Source organism: Alternaria incomplexa, assembly GCF_024043165.1.
Source record: "Alternaria incomplexa strain BMP 0042 chromosome Unknown scaffold_14, whole genome shotgun sequence".
Lineage (NCBI taxonomy): Eukaryota > Fungi > Ascomycota > Dothideomycetes > Pleosporales > Pleosporaceae > Alternaria > Alternaria incomplexa.
Window position 1 is genome coordinate 575,422 of NW_026249863.1, and position 23,425 is coordinate 598,846.

Here is a 23,425-nt window from a genome sequence, read left to right on the forward strand (position 1 = left end):
CCTAGACGTCTGAACATTGGAGCTACAACATACTAGCCTCGACCAATTGCATTACCGCTCGTCGCAACATATCGATTAGACGTTTGCCGGGATTTCGACGCGCGACAACCCATACCATCGACTGCTACAGCTCCTATCGCGAGTCTGCCGAATAGCGCGTCTCCCGCGTACCTACCACGCCGGTTCCTGTAGACACGCGCATACCTCACAATGACCTGGTGGCCCTTCTCAAGCTCAGGCGCAGATGCCTCTGCCAAGCAACAACCACAAACCATATCGACTACAGCATCACCAGTGCAGAAGCCCAGCGATGCGCCTACGTCAACAATAGATACACCTCCACACCAACAACCCGACTCCGCACCCCACGACCCCGACTTCTACGCCGCCCACCCACACCTCGCACCGCCATCCTTCTCCACAAACACGCCCTCATCCTCCCCTTCAAATCCTCAAACCCAATCCAACAATGCCGAGACTCCTGAAGAATACGATCCCACCCTCCCACGCTCAATGTCGTGCCGTGCCGCTTTCGACAGCGCCTTCTACTGCTCCTCACTAGGCGGCCACTTCAACGATCTATACCGCTACGGCCAACTACGCAGTTGCTCCGACCACTGGAACGACTTCTGGTTCTGCATGCGCACCAAGAACAGCTATAGCGGACAGGATGTCAAAGAGAGGATGATTCAGGATCGGTATCGCGAGAAGGAGGAGAAGCTGAAGAGTGGGCCGAATAGTGAGAACGTTTGGAGGAAGAGGGGGCCTGGGGAGGAGGTTAAGAACGCGTTTAGTAGGGCGGCGGAGGACCTGGAGGGACAATGAGAAGAAGGTGAGGGAAGACGGATGTACGATAAGGTGTGTGATATATCGGCCTACAGAGCATGTAATTGTACAAAAGCGCTGTTGGACGGAGTAGACCCTGACGACGACGCTGGGCGCAAGTCCCCAGATCACCAATATTCGAGCATATCGTATACACCAGGCATGTAGTTTGACTGCGCGACCGGCCTATGCAAGATCAGTGAACACCTCCTGGGCCTCAGATCCCGTAGCAGGTAATGTGGGAAAACACGATGTTTTCTGCAGCGGAATCACTTTTCCCAGCTCGTAGGGCATAGCGAGCGATCGATTAAGAGTACCATTGCTGCTACCAACGCGTCCTATGGGTAAACCCAACGAAGGAATGCAAAGTCTGTCACCGCATCACCAGCATGAAGCAGCGCCCTTGAGTTTGAGAGTGTCAATCCCAGGTCAAGGAATAGAAACGTCACTATTGCGCAGTCTGCGCGTCAATAGCCACGATACTGCTGAGATCAGAATGCCGTAGACAGCATGGATGAGGTAGCAGCAACAGAGTTTTGTAACCAGGAGAATGCTTGATCTTGCTGAATCACTAATCAACCACCCTCTGATGTGATCTGTAGTGTTTCTTAGAACGAATTCATCAATGTAAGACATGGTGTACACATTCATGGTATGTTTTGAGTGTCAGGAACCACGACCTGCTCCGTATATTCAAGGCGCATCTCATTCAGGGGGAAATCTAGGCACTCTGGAAGCTACATTGACCTCAGGCCATCCAAGTTGCACACTCTCATCTTGACGTAGGCTGCAGACCCGATCAGCGACTCCTTGTATGAGGAGATTGCGCGTCTCCAGTACCCTGGCAACACGTGAATGCCGCGAGTACCTTGGAGCTCCCTTCGTCTAGGCCGCGAACAAAGCATATGCGTGGCAGGGTACAAGCCAGAACAACAAGCCTGTTGGTACGTGTTGTGTGCGATCAAACAAAAAGCTGGCCGTATTGGTAGGCAAACCCCGCCGCGGTGACTTCACTCGATCGCGGCGGTTGAAAAAATCCTGGACATCTGGAAGCTACTTGAAGCTACCCGTCGTTGCCATGGGCGGAATGACATATGGGCCCGCTCATGGCGGGGCAGCTCGCTTATGTCACCCGTTTGAGGCTTTGGTGGGGTGAGGCCTCCGTCATAGCACAGCGGCGGCCAGCGCCCTTTGCGGCGGCGACAGAAGATGCACGAAGATTCACAGTCCGCGAGCAGAAGGCGTTGAGCGCAATACCGAGGCCGTGCAATCAGCCGCGAGTGGAGCCAGGATGACAAGAATTAGGCATTTGCCCCCGGAAAGCGTGCCAGGCAGCTGTTTCTAGTGGGTCGCAGAGCTTGCGCGAGCTTGCGGGAAGGTTCTGGTTGGTTGCTTGGCGCGTCGAAGGCGCTGGAATTCTGTAGAAACACCACGCTGCCAGGCGATACAAAAACTTCGTCTGCCCGCGCCTTGGGACTGTTTCTCTTTCCACTACACAACACAAACCACACTACACCGCGAAAGCCTCACCTTTATAAGTCACCGACTTGTGAGCATACCACGACCTTTTCTTCCCTTTTGATACCCCACTACACACACATATCGACATCATGGCACCCGCGATTGGTATCGATCTTGGTACTACCTACTCTTGCGTAGGTATCTTCCGAGATGACCGCATTGAGATTATCGCCAACGACCAGGGTAACCGGACAACACCTTCGTAAGTCACCACTTCTTGCCTACAGTCACGACCATTGCTAACATGTCCAAGGTTCGTTGCCTTCACCGACACCGAGCGTCTCATTGGTGACTCCGCAAAGAACCAAGTCGCCATGAACCCTATCAACACCGTCTTCGACGCCAAGCGCCTCATCGGCCGCAAGTTCGCCGACGCTGAGGTCCAGGCCGACATGAAGCACTTCCCCTTCAAGGTCATCGACAAGGGCGGCAAGCCAGTCATCCAGGTCGAGTTCAAGGGCGAGGAGAAGACTTTCACACCCGAGGAGATCTCATCCATGGTCCTGGTCAAGATGAGGGAAACCGCCGAGTCCTACCTCGGTGGCACCGTCAACAACGCTGTCGTCACTGTCCCCGCATACTTCAACGACTCGCAACGTCAGGCTACCAAGGATGCTGGTCTCATTGCCGGCCTCAACGTCCTCCGTATCATCAACGAGCCCACCGCCGCTGCCATCGCCTACGGTCTTGACAAGAAGACCGAGGGTGAGCGCAACGTCCTCATCTTCGACTTGGGTGGTGGTACCTTCGATGTCTCCCTCTTGACCATTGAGGAGGGTATTTTCGAGGTCAAGTCCACTGCCGGAGACACTCACCTGGGTGGTGAGGACTTCGACAACCGTCTTGTGAACCACTTCACAAATGAATTTAAGCGCAAGCACAAGAAGGTAGGCACATTGTATTCCTCAAACCTATTTTCCCATGAACTTCTGCTAACTTTCAGTAGGATCTCACCTCCAACGCTCGTGCTCTCCGCCGTCTCCGAACTGCCTGCGAGCGGGCCAAGCGCACTCTGTCCTCTTCCGCTCAGACCTCCATCGAGATCGACTCTCTTTACGAGGGTATCGACTTCTACACCAGCATCACCCGTGCTCGTTTCGAAGAGCTCTGCCAGGACCTCTTCCGCTCCACCATGGAGCCCGTCGAGCGTGTCCTCCGCGATGCTAAGATCGACAAGTCTTCCGTCCACGAGATCGTCTTGGTCGGTGGATCCACCCGTATCCCCAAGGTCCAGAAGATGGTCTCCGACTTCTTCAACGGCAAGGAGCCCAACAAGTCCATCAACCCCGACGAGGCTGTCGCCTACGGTGCTGCCGTCCAGGCCGCTATCCTGTCTGGTGACACATCTTCCAAGTCCACCTCCGAGATCCTGCTTCTCGACGTCGCGCCGCTCTCCATCGGTATCGAGACTGCTGGTGGTGTCATGACTGCTCTCATCAAGCGCAACACCACCATCCCCACCAAGAAGTCCGAGGTCTTCTCCACTTTCTCCGACAACCAGCCTGGTGTGCTTATCCAGGTCTACGAGGGTGAGCGTGCTCGCACCAAGGACAACAACCTGCTCGGAAAGTTCGAGCTCACCGGTATCCCACCTGCTCCCCGCGGTGTTCCCCAGATTGAGGTCACCTTCGACGTCGACGCCAACGGCATCATCAACGTCTCCGCCCTCGAGAAGGGTACCGGAAAGACCAACAAGATTGTCATCACCAACGACAAGGGCCGTCTGTCCAAGGAGGAGATCGAGCGCATGTTGGCTGAGGCCGAGAAGTACAAGGCTGAGGACGAGGCTGAGGCTGCCCGTATCTCTGCTAAGAACGCTCTCGAGTCCTACGCCTACTCGCTCCGCAACACCCTCAGCGACTCCAAGGTCGACGAGAAGCTCGATGCCGGCGACAAGCAGAAGCTCACCGCCGAGATCGACAAGACCGTCCAGTGGCTCGACGACAACCAGACCGCCACCAAGGACGAGTACGAGTCTCAGCAGAAGGAGCTCGAGGGTGTCGCCAACCCCATCATGATGAAGTTCTACGGAGCCGGTGGTGAGGGTGGCATGCCCGGCGGTATGCCCGGTGGCGGTATGCCCGGTGGCGGTGCCCCTGGTGGTGCCGGCGGCGACGACGGCCCCACTGTCGAGGAGGTCGACTAAGCGGATCGCTTCTTCTTGATGCAGTCTGTTCGTCTTCTTTCTCCTTGTGCATCTTCAAGCATAGACTTCTTCTTTCTTAGGTGGTAGTTCACGGCGTTTCAACGGCCAACATTGAGCCCATTTTCACGGATTTTTTACTGAATGCATCGGATGAATAACGATCAATGATTCGGAGGAAAAGTTGGGTGGTATAGCATGTACTCTAATAGTGGGATTTCCATATCCTGTGTAGAGAGAATTGAGAGAATACTTCAAAACTTCTTCTTCTTGCTTTGTGATGTTGAAGTGTCGATGTGAGATGCTTATGATAACCTGATTATGGGGTTGATGGTGTGCACCTTCTCAAGGCTCACGTTGTCTAAGGCAAAGATCGAGAGTCCACTCACAAAAGATGGCAATTATTTATAACCCAGGAGTCTACATTCGCGTCAAGAGGTCACTGACTTTCGATTTCGCACCAATGTAGACTGCATGGTGTTGTTTCTTTGAACGTAGTGGACTCCTCATACGGACGCCAGTTAGTGCATACCTTCAGGGTACATGCCCACAAGCCCGCACTGTAGCCATTCTGCCAGCGTACGTTCGTGACACGGATTCCAGTTCATCTCGAGATCTCTCTTATTCTGCGTAGCTCATGATGAGAAACTGTGACATACAAGGCAGAGTAAAGCTACGAAGGCAAATCGTGACATATACTTGATATAAGCACTACCAACAGAGAACTCCACCCAAGTCTAATAGATACTTGCAGACATAAACAAAGGAGATCAAACAACTCATATAAGTACATATGTACAGCCGTGGTGCACCGCGAGCCCAAACGCCAGTCGTGGGTATATAGTGCGAGACCGTAACGCGAAACCTGATACATCGTGGGATCCTACTCGAGGGAAAGACCTGAACAAGCTACCTACTACAGTTTGAGGCAAGATGTAAAGGAGCTGGACGCCTACATCAGCGTATGTCTCCATTCACTCACTCTTACTCTTGTGTAAACTGCAAGGAACACGTTCAGTTCCCCCCTCCACCTCCACGTCCCCTACCACGTCCCCTCCCATTCCCACTCGCAGTCCGTGACATCGCAACACCACCGCCATGACCGCCAACAGCCAACGAGTCCCTCTCTCCATAACGACCCAGAGGAGTGTTGTTACCAGCATCCGACCACCCCGCCATACTACTCTGTGCACTCATCGGAACACCGCCTAAGCTAGCACCAACCTCGAGATGCGGCGCTGTACTCCTAAGCGCACTCGTCATCTCATGAACAGGTTCCGAGAAGTTCGGTGGCTGGACCTGGTAGTCACGCGCTTTAACGGGGTTGCAAGCAGCTTGTAGGAGTTTCTCGTTGATATCGTCGTCGGGCGGTGCGTCTCTAAGCATCAGCTTCAGATCCTGCTCGATATCGTGTGCGCCGAGGGGAGGTGGTGGCGGTGCGGAGGCGTTGATCTTCTGGAAGATCTTAGCATCTAGAACAAAGGGCGGGTTATAGATGAACGGAGGTATTTGGCCGCTCACTATAGCCGCCGTGGGGTTCAGAGCTGAGCGTGTGGCGCCGCGGGTCGCATGTGGGTTCGACGAGTGTTGGCGCATCATGTCGGTTGCGCCTGGGACGTCGTCGGAGTCTTGGTCTTGGTCCATGGCGTCGCCGTTTTCGGATGCGTGCTCGCCATTTGCGCCGTTGGTGTTGCCGTTTGTTGTGGCTTCCTGCGGTGCGGCTTCTGTGTTCTTCATCTTGGCGAAGAAGTGCGACGCCGCCATGGTGGCTTGGTTCATGGCCATGTTGAGCTCCTTCTCGCTGAAGAGGCGCTCGAGTGAGTATGCGGACGATTCGAATTGGGCGTTGACGGTGCGCGCTTTGGCTTCTCGGAAGGGTGAGCCGATGCCCATCTCGGTGGGGCGACCAGATGGACCTGGCGAATCGTTGTCCTGGTCTTCGTACAGCTTGCGCTTTCTCTTGTGTTCAGTAGCAGCAGCCAGCTCCTCCGCGTCGCCAAATTTGTGCCCCGTCCTCCTGGTCTTTCGTGGCGCTTGCGGTCCGCCAGGGCTTGCGGGATGCCCTATGCTAAACTGATTGGGATGAAGGAGCATCGCGTTGCTGTCAGACAGATCGAGTTGTTCCTTCTCCCGCTTCAGCCTGTTTGTCCGTTGTTGTATGCTTGCGACCAGTCGTTCGCGGATGGTGGCGGCGAGTAGCTTGTGCTCTTCTTCGGCGATTTGGACTTTGTAGTAATGGGAGTTTTCGATCTCGTTCTTCGTGTTCTCATGCTTGTTCTGCGTAATTGGCGGTTAGCGTCTCGTACCAATACAGCAGGAAGCCGTGGGACTCACCCAAAGCATGGTCAGGTTGTAGTCGCGCTCTTCCATCGCATCGTTGACGGCGTCGACAAAGCGCGAATAGTGTTTTCCACATTGCGCAATGTAGTCGGTACCCGCGCTCGGTGCGGTAGGGACGTTGTTCCCCATGATCTGCGAGACGAGCTCGGCGGCCTCTTCATTGCTATCCTCGAGCGGCTGGTTCGCATACGGGTCGGCTTTCATAATCAGGTTGATGTCGGCTTGGAGCGCGGCGAGCTGGGCTCTGTAATGACTGTCCCTGTTGTCGGAGAAGGTAGCCATCATCTCCGCCAGCTTCTCGGCAAGCATATTGCGCCGTTTGTCGCGCTTCGAAGGCTGTGGTTGAGGGGATGTCGCAGAATGGCCCAGCGGAAAGTTGTCCGCTGGCGACGGACTGCCATTTCGAACCATGGCGATAGGTGATGCCCTCGAGGGTCTAGGAGGCGTTGATCGTCTAAAGCAGGGTAGTCGCAGCGCTGCGCGTATGCTGGGGTCGGTTTGCTGCGTTGGAAAGAAGTTGGAGTCAGCTCGCTGTATGACACTAGGAATATGACAAATCACAACTGCGCGTTTGACGAAGCAGTGCGACAGAGGTGCAGCGGGCGGGATGTGGTTTGCAAGAGCGAAGGGTCGGCAATCGAGCATCACACACCTGCCAGGGTCTAGCGTTCAGGAACGGCGCTAGGACCAATTTAGATGAACCGAAACAAAACCTACCAAAAAGGCCTGGCTCTGCGCCTCAGATGCTTGAGGTCAAGCAGACAGACAGCATAATTGAGAGGTTATGATCATTTCTCGTAGACAGTTAGGACGATTCAACACGTAACAGCGCCATTCGATACAACCGGAACGGACCACTTGAATTATATCCTGCAATGATCAAATCCTAAAGGAGTGACGTTTTCTCTAATACCCTACATTCATACACGCTGTATTTTTTCCATTACCCTACTCCAATTCGTTGTCCATCTCCGCCTGGTTCATTGTATCCTCTGCAGCCATGACAGGCCGCCTACCGACACCACCATGCCCAGCCATCGTCTCCATTCTGAGCTCTGAAGCGTCTTGCAAAGTCGTCGCACAGCTCAAGCGTCAGGGTTGCCTCGCCGTGATAGTGTTCAGTGCCCTCGGGCCTGTGATTGCCGACCCAAACAATCTCCGTGAAAAGCAGGCCGTCGGTGTTGTGAATGCGAAGTTTCTCGTCTTTGAAGGCTAAAGCGTTCGGGTCGCTCGGCGTGTTGCTCATGCTGTACCACAGATCTTCTCCATTCAAAGAGTACTGCAGGTTCAAGATTGGCTTCTCCGAAAAAGCGTCTTGCTTGATGACCTGGATGCTGACACCAACGCCGTCGAGAGCAGGTTTCTGTGCCTCGGACCAATTGTCGCCCGGCTGGATCTTCTTCAGCGGAGTTGCTTCCTTCTGAACGGTTGAGACCCAAACAGGGTAGTGGCACTTGTTGTTGATGATGATGTCGGCTGCGAGAGCGCTGTTGACCATCAGGGCGAGAGAGCCGATCACAGTTGGAATATGCATCTTGGCGGTGTAGGTCTCGAGATAAAGTTGGAAGTTGATAGAAGATTTGGTGATAGTGGCTTGGTTGTGATGAAGCTTGAATGAGTTGCTTGAGCTTGCCTCTATACTTACCGTCCCTCTGACCCTTTCTTATACATAGCGAGGACGTCTTAAAAAGCCAATTGTACTTCCTTCCGGATTTGTGTACGGTGTCGCAGCCAAAACTAGAAGGCGCTGCTATCTGTACGATGCTGCGACCCAAACTAAGGTGGCTGTGTCTGATCGCGGATGTGACGGCAGGCCATCTCCTGTGGATATCTGGATGATCTCATAGATCATGTGAGGAGTAACGTGCCCATCATAGCAGAGTGACTTTTGGAGACTGCAAGGTAAGGTAGAGCCCCGCTTGTCCGGCGTGGCACAGCAGCCAATATGGCGAGGCAATCGTTGTATCACGATGTCGACGCAGGTACAATCGTGCAGATACCCGCACACACAGGCGGTGAAGAGATCTAGATGGCGAATAGAAGAAGAGACGGATAGTAGGAAGATGACAAAACAATTTCGAAGTAATCGTCTCCGGTATAAACGCGTGACCGACGGGAGCTAACCGGTGAGCAGAAGAGGATTGCGCGTCAATAAATGTTGTGGTAACGAGATATCACAAAGCGTGAGACGGGTGTTCCTACGACAATCCTGTCAACTGTCATCATGCGGGTGACTGTACTCGATCAACATTTCCCTGTACAAACACACGATGCTAGCTCTTTGAGAGTGTAGGTGGGTCTTGCAGTACAGCAGAGCTCTAGCGAGCCAACCCATAAGGTACGCTATACTGCGTGGCCGTCGTGGTCACGCGTGGCTATGGTGAAGAGCAGGTTCGTGACATGTTCGCGTTTGTGACATATTGGCTGGGGTGAGGCATGTTTGCGTCGGACGAAGTAAATCTTTTCCAAGACGTGACCGTTCTAGTCGGCTCCGTCGACACTGAGAGTGCGGAAGGTCGACAGTAACGTGACATAACGTAGGTTGAAGCTTGGAGGTCTGTCGGTTCACCACTGGGTATGTGGAAGGAGGAGAGTTCGAGAGGGCGACTAAGCCGGGCGGTGCCGTGTGCTGCCGAACCTCGGCACAGACGTCAGAGCGCGTTTCCTCCACATCCCGCCGCCCGCATCTTAGCCACGGAACTGTTGCCGCCATGTGACAACCACGCTTCTGCTCGTTAGAGTCCTTTTCTCCGCATTCTCAGTACAGTTCGAGCTTTTTGAATATTGTCATTCAGCCATGTCGTCTTCTGCCCTCCGCACATCCATGAGAATGGCTTCGCGGCCTCAACAACGGCTGGCCAGCATCCAAAGGCAGTTCAGTAGCTCTGCGCCGCAAAGGAAAGAAGTTCGCGATGCATACATCATAAGTGCCAGCCGAACGCCAACTGCAGTGGTTAGTAGACTATCATCCCAAGCCATGTCAGCTGCTAAACCCGCCATAGTTCAATGGCAACTTCACAACCGTATCCGCGACCCAACTCGGCGCCACAGCCATCAAGTCCGCCCTCGAAAAGTCGAAGGTTCCGATATCCTCAATCGATGCCGTATACATGGGCAACGTCCTCTCCGGAGGCGTCGGACAAGCACCAGCGCGTCAAGCTGCCATCTTCGCCGGCCTACCCACCAACATCGAAGCCACCACCATCAACAAAGTATGCGCATCGGGTCTTAAGGCAGTAAACATTGCCGCCTCGACCATCGAGCTCGGACAAGCGGAAGCGCAAGTGGCGGGTGGCATGGAGAACATGACGAGAGTACCATACTATCTGAACCGGGCAAGCCAACAACCAGCATTCGGCCACCAGAAGCTGCAAGACGGTCTGATCGCAGACGGACTATGGGATGTCTACAACCAGATCCACATGGGCAACTGTGCGGAGAATACAGCCAAGAAGTACGAAGTCTCAAGGCAGGACCAGGACGACTACGCGATCGAGACCTACAAGCGCGCACAGCAGGCATACAAGGATGGACTCTTCAAGGACGAGATTGTACCCGTCACTGTCAAGTCGAAGAAGGGCGAGACCATCATCTCCGAGGACGAGCAGTACAACAAGCTGAAGCTGGACAAGGTTTCCACACTGAAGCCAGCCTTCGAGAAGGGACCAGACGGCTCAGTCACAGCAGCGAACAGCTCCCCTCTCAGTGACGGTGCATCGGCACTGATACTAGGAAGCAAGGAAATCGCTCAGAAATACGGCAAGGACAGCCGCGTACTAGCAAAGGTCGTCACCTACGCCGATGCCGCTGTTGGTACGTACCCCCATCCTCCTACCACCACCCACCCTTACTAACACAACCTAGACCCCATCGACTTCCCCATCGCCCCCGCCTCCTGCGTCGAGAAGCTCCTCAAGCAATCCGGTCTCTCAAAGAACGACATCGCCATCTGGGAGTTCAACGAGGCCTTCGCCGCCGTCATCAAGGCCAACGCCAAGATCCTCGGTCTCGGCACCGACAACGTAAACCCAAGGGGAGGTGCTATTGCGCTGGGACACGCACTGGGTAGCTCTGGAAGCAGGATATTGGTTACGCTGCTGCATCAGCTGCAGGTTGGACAATATGGCGCTGCTGTCATCTGTAACGGAGGCGGCGCGGCATCAGGTATTATTGTGCAAAGAGTCAGCGCGGATCAGCTATAGAGACGTCTAAAAAGAATGGTACGTAGACCAAATTACAAAAAAAGAATGTCCTGGATACTATCGAGGAGGTCCACTCATCCCTACGCGCCATGTCATGATCCAAGTCCCCTATACATCTTCTAACCCAAAAGTCCTACCGCACATCCACTCACCTATAGCAACCCTCCCACCCCCATGTCATATAACCCAGCAAAAAAAGAAATTCGACGTTGGCCAGACTCGAACTGACGCTCCCTAAGGAATTAGATTTCAAGTCTAACGCGATAACCACTCTAGAAATCCAGAATTAGTAAGCAATATGTGATATGGATAGAAGGGGAGCTTACCCGCCACAACGCCAGGATGATGTTTGGTGATTGATGATGTCATCGCAAATTTTATGGTAAATATAATGAAGAAACTGAAAGTGTTGGGAAGGAAAATTTCGAAGGACGACCTAGTTGTGTAGAATTGTGAATTGTAGGGTGGAATATGCGGTGAGTTGGCGGCGTATATGTGGTGTGATGGGTGCGTGCGTGGTGGAACGTGGGACAATGACGAGAGGTTATTCATGAAGACGAAAGTGGTAACGTGAATACCGGAAAGTGATATTGGGGTATAGCAAGGGATATGCGATGTAATTATGATCATTAGATCTAAACTTTGCGTCAACCTTGACTGCAAAAAGCTAAGACATTTTATCCCATGTATGCGCCTGCATCCCTAACCCTGAAGGAAACAACTTGATGACAAGATGATAACCCGAAAGCCATCAACCTCATACCTGGTTAAGACCCATATCCATATCCGTATCCAAATCCATAGCAAAGTCCATATCATCCCAGGGCATCGCATCAGTACCCTCAACACCCGCCATACCAACACCAGTAGTCGTAACAGGAATAGTAGAGTCAAAGTCCGCGCTGCTCGTTGGGTTCTGAAGATCCTCTGGCAGTTGATCCCACGATGGGAACTGGAAGTCGTCGACAGTAGGCCCACCCGCAGTCAAACCGTCAACCGTGGGCTGTTCGCTAGCGCTGGATGTGAACGGCATCAGATGCGCAGTCGAATCATCGAGCCAGTACCTCCTCTTCGGTAACCCAGCAGTCTTAATCGAGAAGCCGATCTCGCCTTGCTCGCCGAGACAAGTACCGGCTCCTGTGCACGCGAGTTCTGAGATGGGCTCACAGAAACCTAGTAAGTTGTCTGCGCTCGAAGTAGTCGTGATGGGAGCGTACGACGCTGGTGAGGTAGGCGATCCGGTTAGTCCTGGTACGCTGTAGGGTGTTTGGCGACCCGAGGAAAGTTGTCGCGCATGTCCTTGAACGGCGCCTACCGAGCCGGATAGCGCGAATTCGTAAGATAGGGCACGCAAAGGATCGTTCTGCGACATTGAGGTGCAGGCGAAGTTGCTCACGTCGAAGCTTGGATCTAATGCGGAGCCGTAGTTGATGCCGAGGTCTTCGAATATTTCGTGTTCGCCATTGATGTCTATTGGAATGTCAGACACAGTCATGCAGGTATCTAGTGACGGCTTATACATACTCTTTATTGGGGTCTGGCAATTGATGCCGTGTGCTTTCTTGAACAAGTTCAGCCATTCGGGATTATCCGCAGATGTTTGGTTCCATGGATCATCGTCATCGTAGAGGATGCGACGTGACTCTGCTTGCAAGACCTCATCGGTCAAGTGTGCGGAACCATGCTTTGCGATGTGCTCTCGTGCGAAACGGCCCAGCTGTAGTGTGAGGATTTCCCAGCAGGTTGCGTTCGGGTTGTCGACGAGGGACTTGGAAGGAGAATAGTCTTTCGGTGTCGTCAGGACGATGGGTCCAATAGTCGAGGGATCACTGCCAGGTTGGTATGCCGCAGACACGTTGTTCGTGCAGTCGATGTCATCAACGTTGGGTAAAAGGTATTCAAGGTCCTTGCTATCAACGGACAGGTTAAGCTGCTGTTGACAAGTCAGCCTATTGTGCGCAGTCCACATGATCGCCACGATGGTACGCACCTTGAGGCTCGCAGTGTTGGATGCTGAGAACGGGAATGGCGATTTGCTTTCGTTGGCGATGAGATAAGGTGGCATCGCGTTCGTGACGTGGATAGCGACATGAGGGTCTAAGCCCCTGCATCCCTTCCAGTTCTTCATGTGTGCGCCGTTGCGGAACTCTTTCGCCAAATGGTCGAGGCGGTCTTGCCACTTGTCAAAGTTTATCCCGCAAAAGCCGCAACGAGATTTGATGTATTGGGCTTCTGACTTCCATGTGTCCATACTGGAGGTCATCTTGCAACCGTGCATGAGTCGTAAGTGTTGTCGAAGATGGTCTTTCCGGTAGAAGGTTCGGGATTCTGGGCCCTTCTCGTAACAGGCAGAGTGGTTGTGCGTGGCCAAATGGTCTTTGCTGGGGTCTAGCTCATCGCAGTATACGCATCGGGGCTTTCCGGTAGCTTTGTCGGCGACAATCTCACCCAGAGGGGCACATAGCCATTTCTCCAGTGACAAGTGAAGACTCTTCTCGTGCCGCGACCTATAATCTGTCAGCTTGGTGTCTCTTCTTACACTTGACATCCGCATAATATCCCAGGTGTAGTAACCGAGCAAGAAGAAGACCACACAACGAGAACGTGGAATAGCGGAAGGACGACGATGCGACCAACCAGGCCATGACTTGATGTTGAAGAAATTTGTCGGCTTCAGAGTGGCCGTTGCATTGCGAGAATATAGGAACAAACTCACCAATCGTATTTGGACTTGAATGTATCAGTGCAGAAAGTGCACTGAAAGATACGTTGCCCTTCGTCGGGACCAGCCTTTGGCGCTCGTGTGGGAATGCGACGACGCCTTCGCCTCTCCTTGGACTTCAAGCTGTTCAACGAGCCGAGGGAGTGACGCGAACCATGCGAGTAGGCTGAGTTGTGAGATCCAAAGGAGCCGGACGACACGTTGGTAGGGCGGGTCTCCAATGAGGAGATAGAGGGTGCTCTGAATACAGAGAAGCTTCCAGTGCTATCATTAGAGATATCCTTGCGATAGCTACTGCTCGAGCTCTCCGTTTGAGGCAGGTCGAAAGTCTCAACAGCGTGCGCGATAGCGTTCATCGGCGCAGGTTCGTTCTCAGGAGGAGAGTGCTTCCATCGTTCGAACGGATCTGTCGAGAGTTAACCGAAACATTCCTGCTGCTGAAGCACCGGCATTTGAGCCATCGTGCTAGTGTCTGGGTCGCAGTTCTTATCCTCTGGACGCCTGTCACCCACACGGAAAGTGATGAACTTTCCGGTGGAGGACGAAGCCAGAGTTTTGTGCGATCTTGTGAAACCAGACTCGGAATACGTACTCATGCTTTCCCAGGTCTTGCCTGCTGGGATGTTGATAGCTCCTGTTGATGGTCGGAGACTTGGCGAAGCGCTTCGCTTGGGTCGAGCCTTCTGCCTTCGCCTTGTGTTCGCCATCCAGTTCGAGATTTGACCGACGGATAGGCCAGTCTCTTGCTTCAGCGTCTCCTTCTCCTCGTCGGTCGGGTATGGATGATCGATATGCATGAGCATCCAGTCTTTGAGCACTTTCACAGCCGCTCGCGGAAAGCGAGCAGCTGCGGCACCCTTCTTAGGACCTTCGTCATCCTCTTTTCCATCTTCGATCGGACCCAGGTGACCTAGCGATCGCATCTGCTTCTTACCAGTGAGACCACCGACATGCCGAATGTCGTTCTCTGCCACGACGTCTAAGGTATCCAGCGCAGTCCTCTGGCGCATACCTGGCATCCGCTCAGGGTTGCTGAAGCTGCATGGTCGAAACAAAGCGTTGCATGGCGAACATCCGGATCTCTTGGAGCCATCGGCGTTGAAGATAAAGCATTCGAGAGATTTCGATCGACAGTACTCGCAAGGCTGAACAGCCTTTTGATAAGTCGGAAGCCAGCTGCTGAAGTTCGTATTGAACTCTGCACTTGCGGGTTGGATACTGTCGGAGTTCTCCAGCTCTCCAGGTTCATCCAGTAAAGAGCTAGTTGGTGTCAGAACCATACACGCAGATCTTGGAAAATTTAAACCGCTATCCTTGCTATTCTGCAAGTGTACAAGTTTGAGGTTGGAGTATATGACCGAATAGGATACACGGGACACTCACTTCTGGGGTAGTACCGTCTCAGATACGCCGAAAGAAGCTTCTTGTGACACGTTGGGCATGCCTGTTTCTCCGAAATCGACAAAGTCTGCCATATCAAAGGCGGCACTAGGCGTCGCCATGATGGTGGCGCGTGGTCCGGCTTGCAAGATCAATCAATCGTATTGGTTGGTGCCGATGGCTCGTGAGGGGAAAGAGGACAAATGCGCGCCCTCCGTACAGATTTGACAATAAGGCGCAAGATGTCGTTGCGGAAGTATGGTTGCTAAGTATGACTGCTGGCTTGGACTCATCTTTAGGACCATGCCCAAGAAAGCACTGCACACTTTCTACAGACGCTAAACCGTATTCTGAAGGATGTCGAGTTGAAGGGCGCAGTCCGTGCGCGTGCAGGATACAGATTAGCCAGTCTTGAGCGGCCTAGTCATCCGATAGAGAACACATTCGTACCGCTGAGTCATTAGCATGACATCGCGGTGTTGGACACTCGATGCGGAGGCTGGAGGTGAACAATTGATCAGGACGTATGTACAACTTGATGGAAGTCGACGTCATTTCAGAGTCTCCTACACAGTTTTGCGAGGATGTGAGACGTTGCGACAATCCAACAATACAAAGACGCGAATATTACCGGGCTATTGAACCCCAGCAAAGCTGAAGCTGACATACCCCACATCGGTTCTGCGCGATGCACGAACATGGCGGAAGTCATCCTCTAGCTCTTGTGGCAGGTTTGCCATTGGTCGTCGAGGATCTAGAAGATAGCAGACCGTTTGGGCGCACTGCATGTTGGAATGGGGTGCCGCTCCAGGCTCGGAAGACTTTGCGGAGGATGCGAAATCGGCAACCGCAGCCGTCACGTATCGAAATATGCACGCCATGCAGCAAGCGGTCAACTGGCACCGTTCATCGGGGGTTTGCGAAGGTCGGCGAAGATTTGAACGTCGGGACCGAAGGATTGGCGGCTGCTCGGGAGGACTTGACCCGTCCAGTACGCGGAGGCTGTCGTCTTAAATAGGGCCCAGGTGGTAGAACGTGATAATAGTTGTGAACTGACGTCCACAGAAGCGCATGGAGCTTCTCGTTGTTCTCACGGATGAAAGAAGCTAGCTTTGGCAAGAGTGACGCGTGACGTCACGAAGCCTGCCGTGTTGGGGAAGCACCTACAGAACATAACAACAGAACATCTGCCAGGCTTAGTGGTCGACAAACGTATCGAAGTCACTCTTAATCTTTGAAACTGTACATGACTTCTGAAGAATTCATCTCACTCACTCAAAGTACGGGTGTTCCACGCACAGGTTTCTCCATACCCTAGGTCACTCAGCCTACCTTGCGCCCGAAGAAGTCCATCCGATACGGAGCATCAACCGCCCACATACATCGAAACGAGCTGAGATTAGAAATGACGGTGAGTGACATCGCTTGATGCTTAACAACTCAAGCAAATCGCGAATAGCGGATACATGACGCCCTGAAGCACCTAACCATTCGTCTCACGTTGCTTTTCAGGTGCCACAATGATGCATATCACTCACATATCACGTCTCTGATAGCTTTGGATACGGAGCACACTTGCGCTGGTCCTGATCGGAGAGCATCGAGGGGTCGGACAAGGCTGGAAGCGAAGGCGGGGTAACCTGATGCGAAGATCGAGTACTGACATGTGCCACGCAGACTTACTCACGATCAAGACTGTCCTCCATCACCATAAGACGGTGAAGCATAGTAGTCGACATGTGCCTAGCTTCCGATGGGCTCCTCGGACTCTGGACTGTTATATGTAGACAGCCTTGGCATAGCGCCAGGTTGGGTGTCGAGCGGACCTTAGCGATTCTGCCAACTCATAACGCATCCGCACGTCTGTCCAATACATCAATCCGCCCATAAGCTGCCCGAAGCTAGCCAGTCCCCGTCACTGGCATCCACATTGCTCGTCATGTAACATGTCACTTGTCACCGCCTGTGCCTGATTACCCAAGCGCGAGCATCCGCCTAGGGCTTGTTTTAAACCGACGATACTCCATACCGCAGCCTCACTCTGCCTCCGCAGCGAGCTCCGAGGCAGCTTCTTAACGTGTACGGCCCACTCTGGACCGACGATGATTAGCAGTGGCTCACCAATTTGCTACCCACGAAATGGATGCAGCTCCCAACTGTGCCATCTGCAATGCGCCGCCGTATCCTGAATGCTCCTGCGAATCGGAGCGGCTTCAAATAGCCGTCAAGCAGGCTGAGGCGCGTGCTATGGAAGATCGCATGGCTGAGATACGGTATGATCCAGATACGCTCCTTGCAGTACCTGCTGACCATGTGTAGAGACTGGGTAATCAACAATGCGCGCCAGCATATCCTCAACGCATTCGAAAGATTGACCTCGACACGCAAGCAAGCGCACTCATCATACCTAGCGTCCCTTCCGAACTACGAGGTCTACATGCGATACTCTGGCCACCCGCCGATACACCCTATGTACGTTGCGACGTTGCAGACACAGATCGCAGAGGCGCACGCGGAACTTAAGCGCGGTATCGACGCCGACTGGCGCGCATCGGTGCTGCGATATCCAGAAGTGCTGGACTACTTCTACAGCCTTGTCGAGCTCAGACTGCCGGACGATCGCTCTCGAGAAGTCGTTGAACCACCCTTCGCCGCGGCAGGCTACGCGGATGTAGGTTATGGAGTCAAACAGAAGAAGAAGAAGCGTCGGGAGAGGGAGGGATCAGTGCCGCAGCAACACATGGCTCTCAGAGTGATGCGTGGAGTGCCACCTCCTGCTGTGCCGACTCCGCCAATCCACCACAACGGGTCGTATCCTCGGCCGCCCGATCCCTACGGATACTAAATCGCTGGACGTCTACTTTCTTTCCGTTTGTTTTCTAGGCTCACTTCATAACGTCCTGTCACGTTCACAGAGCGGATGGTAGTGGGTAGTACTGCTGTTGCAGGTTTGAAAGGCCTTCGAAGCAACGAAGAAATCAGAAGTGGCACAGACATACTGTAGCATGTACTGGCGCTATTGAATTTGGTCGCGTTTCCGGTTTTGCGACCGCTCTATATTCACAAGCGAAATCAAGCATAGCGAGGAGTGTTCGTTCATAGGAGTTTCATTCGCCGCGGGTACTATCAGATCTTCAACATGTACCTGAACCTGAATTACTTCTATAGTCTTCTCGAATACAATCAAAGTTCGATGATTCTTCAGTATGATGTTGGGCGAAGCCATTTGATAGCTGATAGCGCTACGTAAGTCCGTGCACCCATGGTCGCGAATGTCGCGACTTGAGCTTGCGGAAATTCTTAGACACATCACCACCCACCTAATCACACAGATTCCGTACAGCACCACGCGACTACCCGAACAAATTAACAGTCGCCTCATTCTGAAGAATCGAACAAACCACATACGCGATCGCGAAGAGCCTAGTTGACCGAGTCGCCCATCATGAGCGGAAAAGCAGGCGCATACGGAACGTCTGGCGGCGGCGACACAGACTTCAGGAAAACATGGGATCGCGACGAGATGGCGCAGCGGGCGAAGGATAGGGAGGCAAAAGATCGCGAAGAGGGCAAAGAGCGGTATGAGGCAAAGCTGGCGGGCAAGACGTACAGGCGGAGGGCGTCCACGCCTGATGATCTGAAGCAGACTGAGGCCAGATCAGAGCGCATAGACTGGAGCAAGATGATCGGAAAGCAAACTCTCACATCAGCAGCAGCCGCTGTTGGCAAGAGGGGACGTGGTGCAGGCGCATACTGTCAAGCCTGCGACCTTACATTCAAGTACGTTCCTATTGTCGCAAACCTAAAACCTATGATCTATGCTAACAGCCATTAGGGACAACATCCAGTACGTCGAACATTTGAACAGCAAGCAGCATTTGGTCACAACGGGCCAGTCGGGCGAGGTCCACCGCGCGACAGTTCACGAAGTACGGGAACGCCTACGATATCTCAAGCGCAAACGAGACGAGGACAAGTTCATGGAGGTGACGGATCTGGACGCGAGGTTGGCCATGACCAAGGAGCAACTGGAGAAGGACGCCGAGGAGAAGAGGCGGCTGCGCAATGAGAAGCGCAGGGCGAAAAAGAAGACGGACGCGACTGCTATGGAGTGGAAGGTCGAGGGTGATGGCATCATCCGCTGAATACCATGGGCTCTCGATCCTCGTACTACACTTTGGCACGGAGACCGATAAATGCGCATATGGGGGTCTACTATAGCCTACGTCGGGCTGGTCTCTTGGAGCGCTCAGGCTGCGTCGTCTTCGGAGCTTGTAAGAAACCGCCTTGCCCAGCCCTGGCGAAGCGCATGCACCACTAGGCACAGTTGTCTTCCGCCGATCTTGCGGACCTTTCATGTTAAGATTCGGTCATGATGCAACGTTGTCTTCCGCCGAGCTTTCGCTCATCAGGCATCCAACCTTCATGACACGGAGCTCCGGGCGAAACGGTTCGGGGCTTAGGCGCACGACATCGCGGACGGCATACCCCACATATCGGCATGCATCGCCCCTCCCAGCACGCCCGGCGTAATACATCAACCTGCTGATTTCTAATCCCAACACCGAGTTGCGATATTGACCATAGCAACATATATAAACACCGTTTGTCTCAGAAGCGCTTCTTAGTTGTGCATCAGTTAAGCCTCACACTTGGCATTTCTAGTCGTATCTTCCGCGTATTCTCCCCGCATTCTCAGCCGCATTGTCACCTAGCGCTGACATCATCTTCGACGTTCTACATCAATCGCTATGGCTCAAGTCAATGGAAATGCGCCCAAGATCACGCTTTACACTAATCATCGCTGTCCTTGGGCGCATCGAGCTCATGTGGTGCTGAAGGAGTTGGGGCTTCCATATGAGGAGGTTATCATTGATTTGGGTAAACCAAGGGAGCCGTGGTATCTTGAGATCAACCCTGTGAGTACAGTCTTGCTTTCATAGTGGTGTAGTACTAACATCTGCAAGCGCGGCCTCGTCCCCGCCATCAACTTCAATGGCGAAATCATCACAGAGTCCGGCGTCGTCGCAACCTTCCTGGCAGATGCGTACCCCTCACATGTTCTCCCCGCATCTGGCACCCCAGAAGCAGCTCTGACCCGGGCGAGAATCAGCTTCTTCGTCGATACCTGGTTTAGCAAGGCGGGGAGCTTCTTCTACAAGATCCTGATGTGCGACTCTAAGGAGGAGCAAGCGAAGATGAGCAAGGAGTTTGTAAATGTTGTTACCAAGGAGATCGAGCCGCTACTGAAGGACGCGAAGCCATTCTTTGGAGGTAGCGAAAAGGTCACGTTGGCTGAGGTAAGTACATCGTCAGACGGTTACGAGCGACGCTAACACATAGCAGGCTCTGACGGCACCTTTCATTATCCGCACATACGCCATGGCCAAGCATGAACTGCTTCCGAAATCCATCATCTCTGACCTCGATGCACTGCCCAACTTCTCCAAGTGGGCCGCTGAGGTCAACAAGCAGGAAAGTGTGACATACATCTGGGACGAAGAGGCGGTTATCGATGGGACAAGGAAGAGGATTGAGAGCCAGAAGGCAGCTTCCAAGTAAGCTTACACGATAGCAATCCATAAGACACGGGATGACCATAGCAAGATTGTAATTACGCACAAAAGATGCAGCTATCTACCTATCTACACTTTTGAGTATGATGTTTGCCAGACCGCCTGATATTGCTCATGCAGGGATGCTTGCCTGATGCTATGTAGCTTCTTTCTGGTGAAAAACAAATAGGGGAAAACAACGCCGAAGAGCGACACCGAAGCGCCGATAGCGCGCCTGAAAAGTCAAAAAGCCTAGCTGAATGCAAATTGCTTAACGAGTGCGCCTTGATATCTTTGAAATGAAGAAGCCAGGCTAGATGCAGGTTGCTTAACGAGTGTGCCGACGATGCGCGCTGGAAAAGCTACGAGACGTCATGGGCTGACGGAAAAGGAAAGCACCACCGGCGGTATTTTAGTCATCGATATCGCGAGGAAGGTGGGGAACACCGCTCCTAGAACCTCGAACCACAACGCGTCCGCTTCGTCGGTGGCATCGTCTTGTCTCCAGTGCAGAGCGACAACAACATCTCCGCCGCCCTGACATCATCGCGATTATGGTCGTCGTCGCCACCGGACACCTCTGAGCCGTGCGCGCTGTCCACCGTGGTGGCTGTACCGGGACGAGTGACGCGGTCGTCGTAAGAGACTTTCGAATGTGTCCGTTTCGCTCGAAAGCCTTCAACGTGGTACTCGTATGGAGCCGACGTTGGCGTGAGTAAACCCGGAGGCGCCTGAAAGCTGATAGGCGAGCCCAAGAGGCAAGAGCCGATTGTGCGTGGCGACCATGGAGATTGCGAGCGGTTGATGGGCGTGAACTGAGTGCGAGGAGACACTTCAGGCGAGCAGAGATACTTGCCATGCCGACTAGTGTCCGTCCCATACCCGCTCTCGATATCGGTCGGTCGCGCGCGCCGTTGCATGACCAGCTTCTCTTTGAGCAAGGGCGGCTCGCAGTGCATCTTCGGTGTCTCGATCAGTGACGATGCGTCGGGCTTGGGAACAGCATACGCAGGACCAAGCTTTGCGAAACGAACCGTCTCTTGCGCGCAAAACTGCACAATGGTCGGGTCAATGAGGAATTTCGCAAAGCATGGGTCCTTCGGATGCAGACACTCGGAAGGAAAGTCGTTGCCGAATACCGGGGTGAGTGCCCATCGAATGTCGTAGCAGAATGTCGCTGCTATGGCTTTGGCTGCATGGTATGGCATCCAATAGCCTACAAGAAGTCAGTACCCATCTCCGTATGACTGCTATCACAACAACTGACCTTGGCAGACCAGAGCCCCACCGGTGATACTGTAGCTGATGTCCTTCAGTCCAGGGTTCTCTCTCAACGCTTTGGCCGGTATCGTCTGCACCAGTCAGTCTCCTCTTCATCTAGTGGGCTAGTCAGCAACCTACCTTTGAATAATTCAACGACTTGAAGAAAGGCGTCATGCGAACGAGGCCGACATTGTAGTCCCAGACAACAGTGTACTCTTTTTCGTCATCTGGTCTCTTGTACGTGTACTGGAACACTAATCCCAAGTCAGCATCAAGCTAGCAGGAAGGTGAGCAGAACCTACTTTCAAAAGCTTCTCGTCCAGTCTTTTCATGGAAGGCCTTCTTGTCGCTGTTGTACGGGATGTGCCTTACACCTTTTCTGGATATCTCTCCCAAAGGATAGATTTGGAACCGGCGATGCTGGTGCAATAGTTCATGGTCTTCACCGGCCTCGTGTGGTGGGAAGTTGACGTTACCGACGGTTCTGTTACCTTCTGAAAAGATTGGAGCATCCTTCGGAATCTTTTGTCGTCTTGGCTCTGAGACTGCAGCCACTGGATATGGAGCTGGCGTCGGCGAGTTCGAACTGCGGTGGTCGTCGCGGCCACCGCAGATAGGGTTCAGCATTTGCGATATCTTCATCATCAGGATAGCTTGCGAACTTTCAGGTTGCTGAGACGAAGACTGTTGGTGCAGGTACTTTTCGAAAGGTACCGGTACTTGGCAGGAACGGTGGACTTGAAGACGCAAAGACCAGATGGGAAAGCGAGACTAAGCTGCCGTGGAACGAAAGATCGACTTGGAGTGGAGAGGGTTTGGGTGGCAGCGACGGGAAGAAGAGGCTGACGTCTTTTTCGTTTGCGAAATGCTCACGAGGACGAAATGAGCACCGTATACCTCCGGCCAGTACGGACGTGGATCGGAGGCTACCAGACGCTTGCGACAAATCTTCTTGCAGTTAGCAGACCGCACCAGATACAACTGACTGTCATTGCGACGTACGTACTGAGTTCGACTGAAGAGGACCCGGGCAACGACGCGCTTGCTGGAGTAGATGATGGCGAGGAGACGTGCGCTACACGTTGGTGATGACCCAATACGACAGCAGTGGCTCCGCCCAACAAACGGAATGATCCCGTGACGATTGGATGGACCTCGTGTGGTGTCCAACGGACACTTTGCTCGGCTATCGCAACAGTACCAGTCGACCAGTCACTTTGACAGCCAAGTCAGTAAGTGTCAAGAGGCGATCGTACAGATGCTGTCGACCAAGATGAGATGCAAGCCTTACCAAGAGTAGGGAAACGAGCCAGGTTATCCTCTCGGGAGAGCTTTCGGTTAATGTCACTAAGGAGGACGGTATCCTGGGGCAAGGTACTTGTGCTGTACACGGCTTCTTAATGGGTCAACTCATGCCTTCACTTCGGCCCGCTAGTTGCTCAGTCCTGGCGACGCACTTCGCCAAAGCTTGTCC

General features: G+C 53.3%; 11 protein-coding genes and 1 non-coding gene across 12 annotated transcripts; 6 read left to right on the forward strand and 6 right to left on the reverse strand.

The window, feature by feature from the left end:
- Positions 1–210: 210 nt before the first annotated feature.
- Positions 211–825, forward strand: J4E90_008912 (uncharacterized protein; the record flags this gene model as incomplete). The annotated part of the gene is made up of 1 exon (XM_051438434.1): positions 211–825. The coding sequence occupies one exon, from the start codon at positions 211–213 to the stop codon at positions 823–825; it is 615 nt and encodes a 204-aa protein (XP_051287744.1).
- Positions 826–2,435: 1,610 nt separating this feature from the next.
- Positions 2,436–4,492, forward strand: J4E90_008913 (uncharacterized protein; the record flags this gene model as incomplete). The annotated part of the gene is made up of 3 exons (XM_051438435.1): positions 2,436–2,548; positions 2,600–3,233; positions 3,293–4,492. 3 exons carry the CDS (start codon positions 2,436–2,438, stop codon positions 4,490–4,492), a joined length of 1,947 nt encoding a protein of 648 aa, XP_051287745.1.
- A 1,011-nt stretch (positions 4,493–5,503) lies between these two features.
- On the reverse strand, positions 5,504–7,240 carry J4E90_008914 (uncharacterized protein; the record flags this gene model as incomplete). Its single annotated transcript, XM_051438436.1, has 2 exons — positions 5,504–6,766; positions 6,824–7,240. The coding sequence occupies 2 exons, from the start codon at positions 7,238–7,240 to the stop codon at positions 5,504–5,506; spliced, it is 1,680 nt and encodes a 559-aa protein (XP_051287746.1).
- Positions 7,241–7,841: 601 nt separating this feature from the next.
- On the reverse strand, positions 7,842–8,363 carry J4E90_008915 (uncharacterized protein; the record flags this gene model as incomplete). The annotated part of the gene is made up of 1 exon (XM_051438437.1): positions 7,842–8,363. One exon carries the CDS (start codon positions 8,361–8,363, stop codon positions 7,842–7,844), a length of 522 nt encoding a protein of 173 aa, XP_051287747.1.
- A 1,263-nt stretch (positions 8,364–9,626) lies between these two features.
- On the forward strand, positions 9,627–11,031 carry J4E90_008916 (uncharacterized protein; the record flags this gene model as incomplete). The annotated part of the gene is made up of 3 exons (XM_051438438.1): positions 9,627–9,782; positions 9,832–10,642; positions 10,694–11,031. The coding sequence occupies 3 exons, from the start codon at positions 9,627–9,629 to the stop codon at positions 11,029–11,031; spliced, it is 1,305 nt and encodes a 434-aa protein (XP_051287748.1).
- A 197-nt stretch (positions 11,032–11,228) lies between these two features.
- Positions 11,229–11,313, reverse strand: J4E90_008917. Its single transcript has one exon. It is a non-coding gene; the product is annotated as a tRNA-Ser (tRNA).
- A 475-nt stretch (positions 11,314–11,788) lies between these two features.
- On the reverse strand, positions 11,789–13,676 carry J4E90_008918 (uncharacterized protein; the record flags this gene model as incomplete). The annotated part of the gene is made up of 4 exons (XM_051438439.1): positions 11,789–12,501; positions 12,556–12,964; positions 13,022–13,538; positions 13,669–13,676. 4 exons carry the CDS (start codon positions 13,674–13,676, stop codon positions 11,789–11,791), a joined length of 1,647 nt encoding a protein of 548 aa, XP_051287749.1.
- A 493-nt stretch (positions 13,677–14,169) lies between these two features.
- J4E90_008919 (uncharacterized protein) lies at positions 14,170–15,255 on the reverse strand (the record flags this gene model as incomplete). The annotated part of the gene is made up of 2 exons (XM_051438440.1): positions 14,170–15,013; positions 15,137–15,255. The coding sequence occupies 2 exons, from the start codon at positions 15,253–15,255 to the stop codon at positions 14,170–14,172; spliced, it is 963 nt and encodes a 320-aa protein (XP_051287750.1).
- Positions 15,256–17,272: 2,017 nt separating this feature from the next.
- Positions 17,273–17,978, forward strand: J4E90_008920 (uncharacterized protein; the record flags this gene model as incomplete). The annotated part of the gene is made up of 2 exons (XM_051438441.1): positions 17,273–17,406; positions 17,453–17,978. 2 exons carry the CDS (start codon positions 17,273–17,275, stop codon positions 17,976–17,978), a joined length of 660 nt encoding a protein of 219 aa, XP_051287751.1.
- A 600-nt stretch (positions 17,979–18,578) lies between these two features.
- Positions 18,579–19,278, forward strand: J4E90_008921 (uncharacterized protein; the record flags this gene model as incomplete). The annotated part of the gene is made up of 2 exons (XM_051438442.1): positions 18,579–18,913; positions 18,969–19,278. The coding sequence occupies 2 exons, from the start codon at positions 18,579–18,581 to the stop codon at positions 19,276–19,278; spliced, it is 645 nt and encodes a 214-aa protein (XP_051287752.1).
- Positions 19,279–19,884: 606 nt separating this feature from the next.
- Positions 19,885–20,695, forward strand: J4E90_008922 (uncharacterized protein; the record flags this gene model as incomplete). Its single annotated transcript, XM_051438443.1, has 3 exons — positions 19,885–20,052; positions 20,101–20,433; positions 20,480–20,695. The coding sequence occupies 3 exons, from the start codon at positions 19,885–19,887 to the stop codon at positions 20,693–20,695; spliced, it is 717 nt and encodes a 238-aa protein (XP_051287753.1).
- A 445-nt stretch (positions 20,696–21,140) lies between these two features.
- On the reverse strand, positions 21,141–22,578 carry J4E90_008923 (uncharacterized protein; the record flags this gene model as incomplete). Its single annotated transcript, XM_051438444.1, has 4 exons — positions 21,141–21,904; positions 21,956–22,040; positions 22,090–22,205; positions 22,254–22,578. 4 exons carry the CDS (start codon positions 22,576–22,578, stop codon positions 21,141–21,143), a joined length of 1,290 nt encoding a protein of 429 aa, XP_051287754.1.
- Between the last annotated feature and the right edge of the window lie 847 nt (positions 22,579–23,425).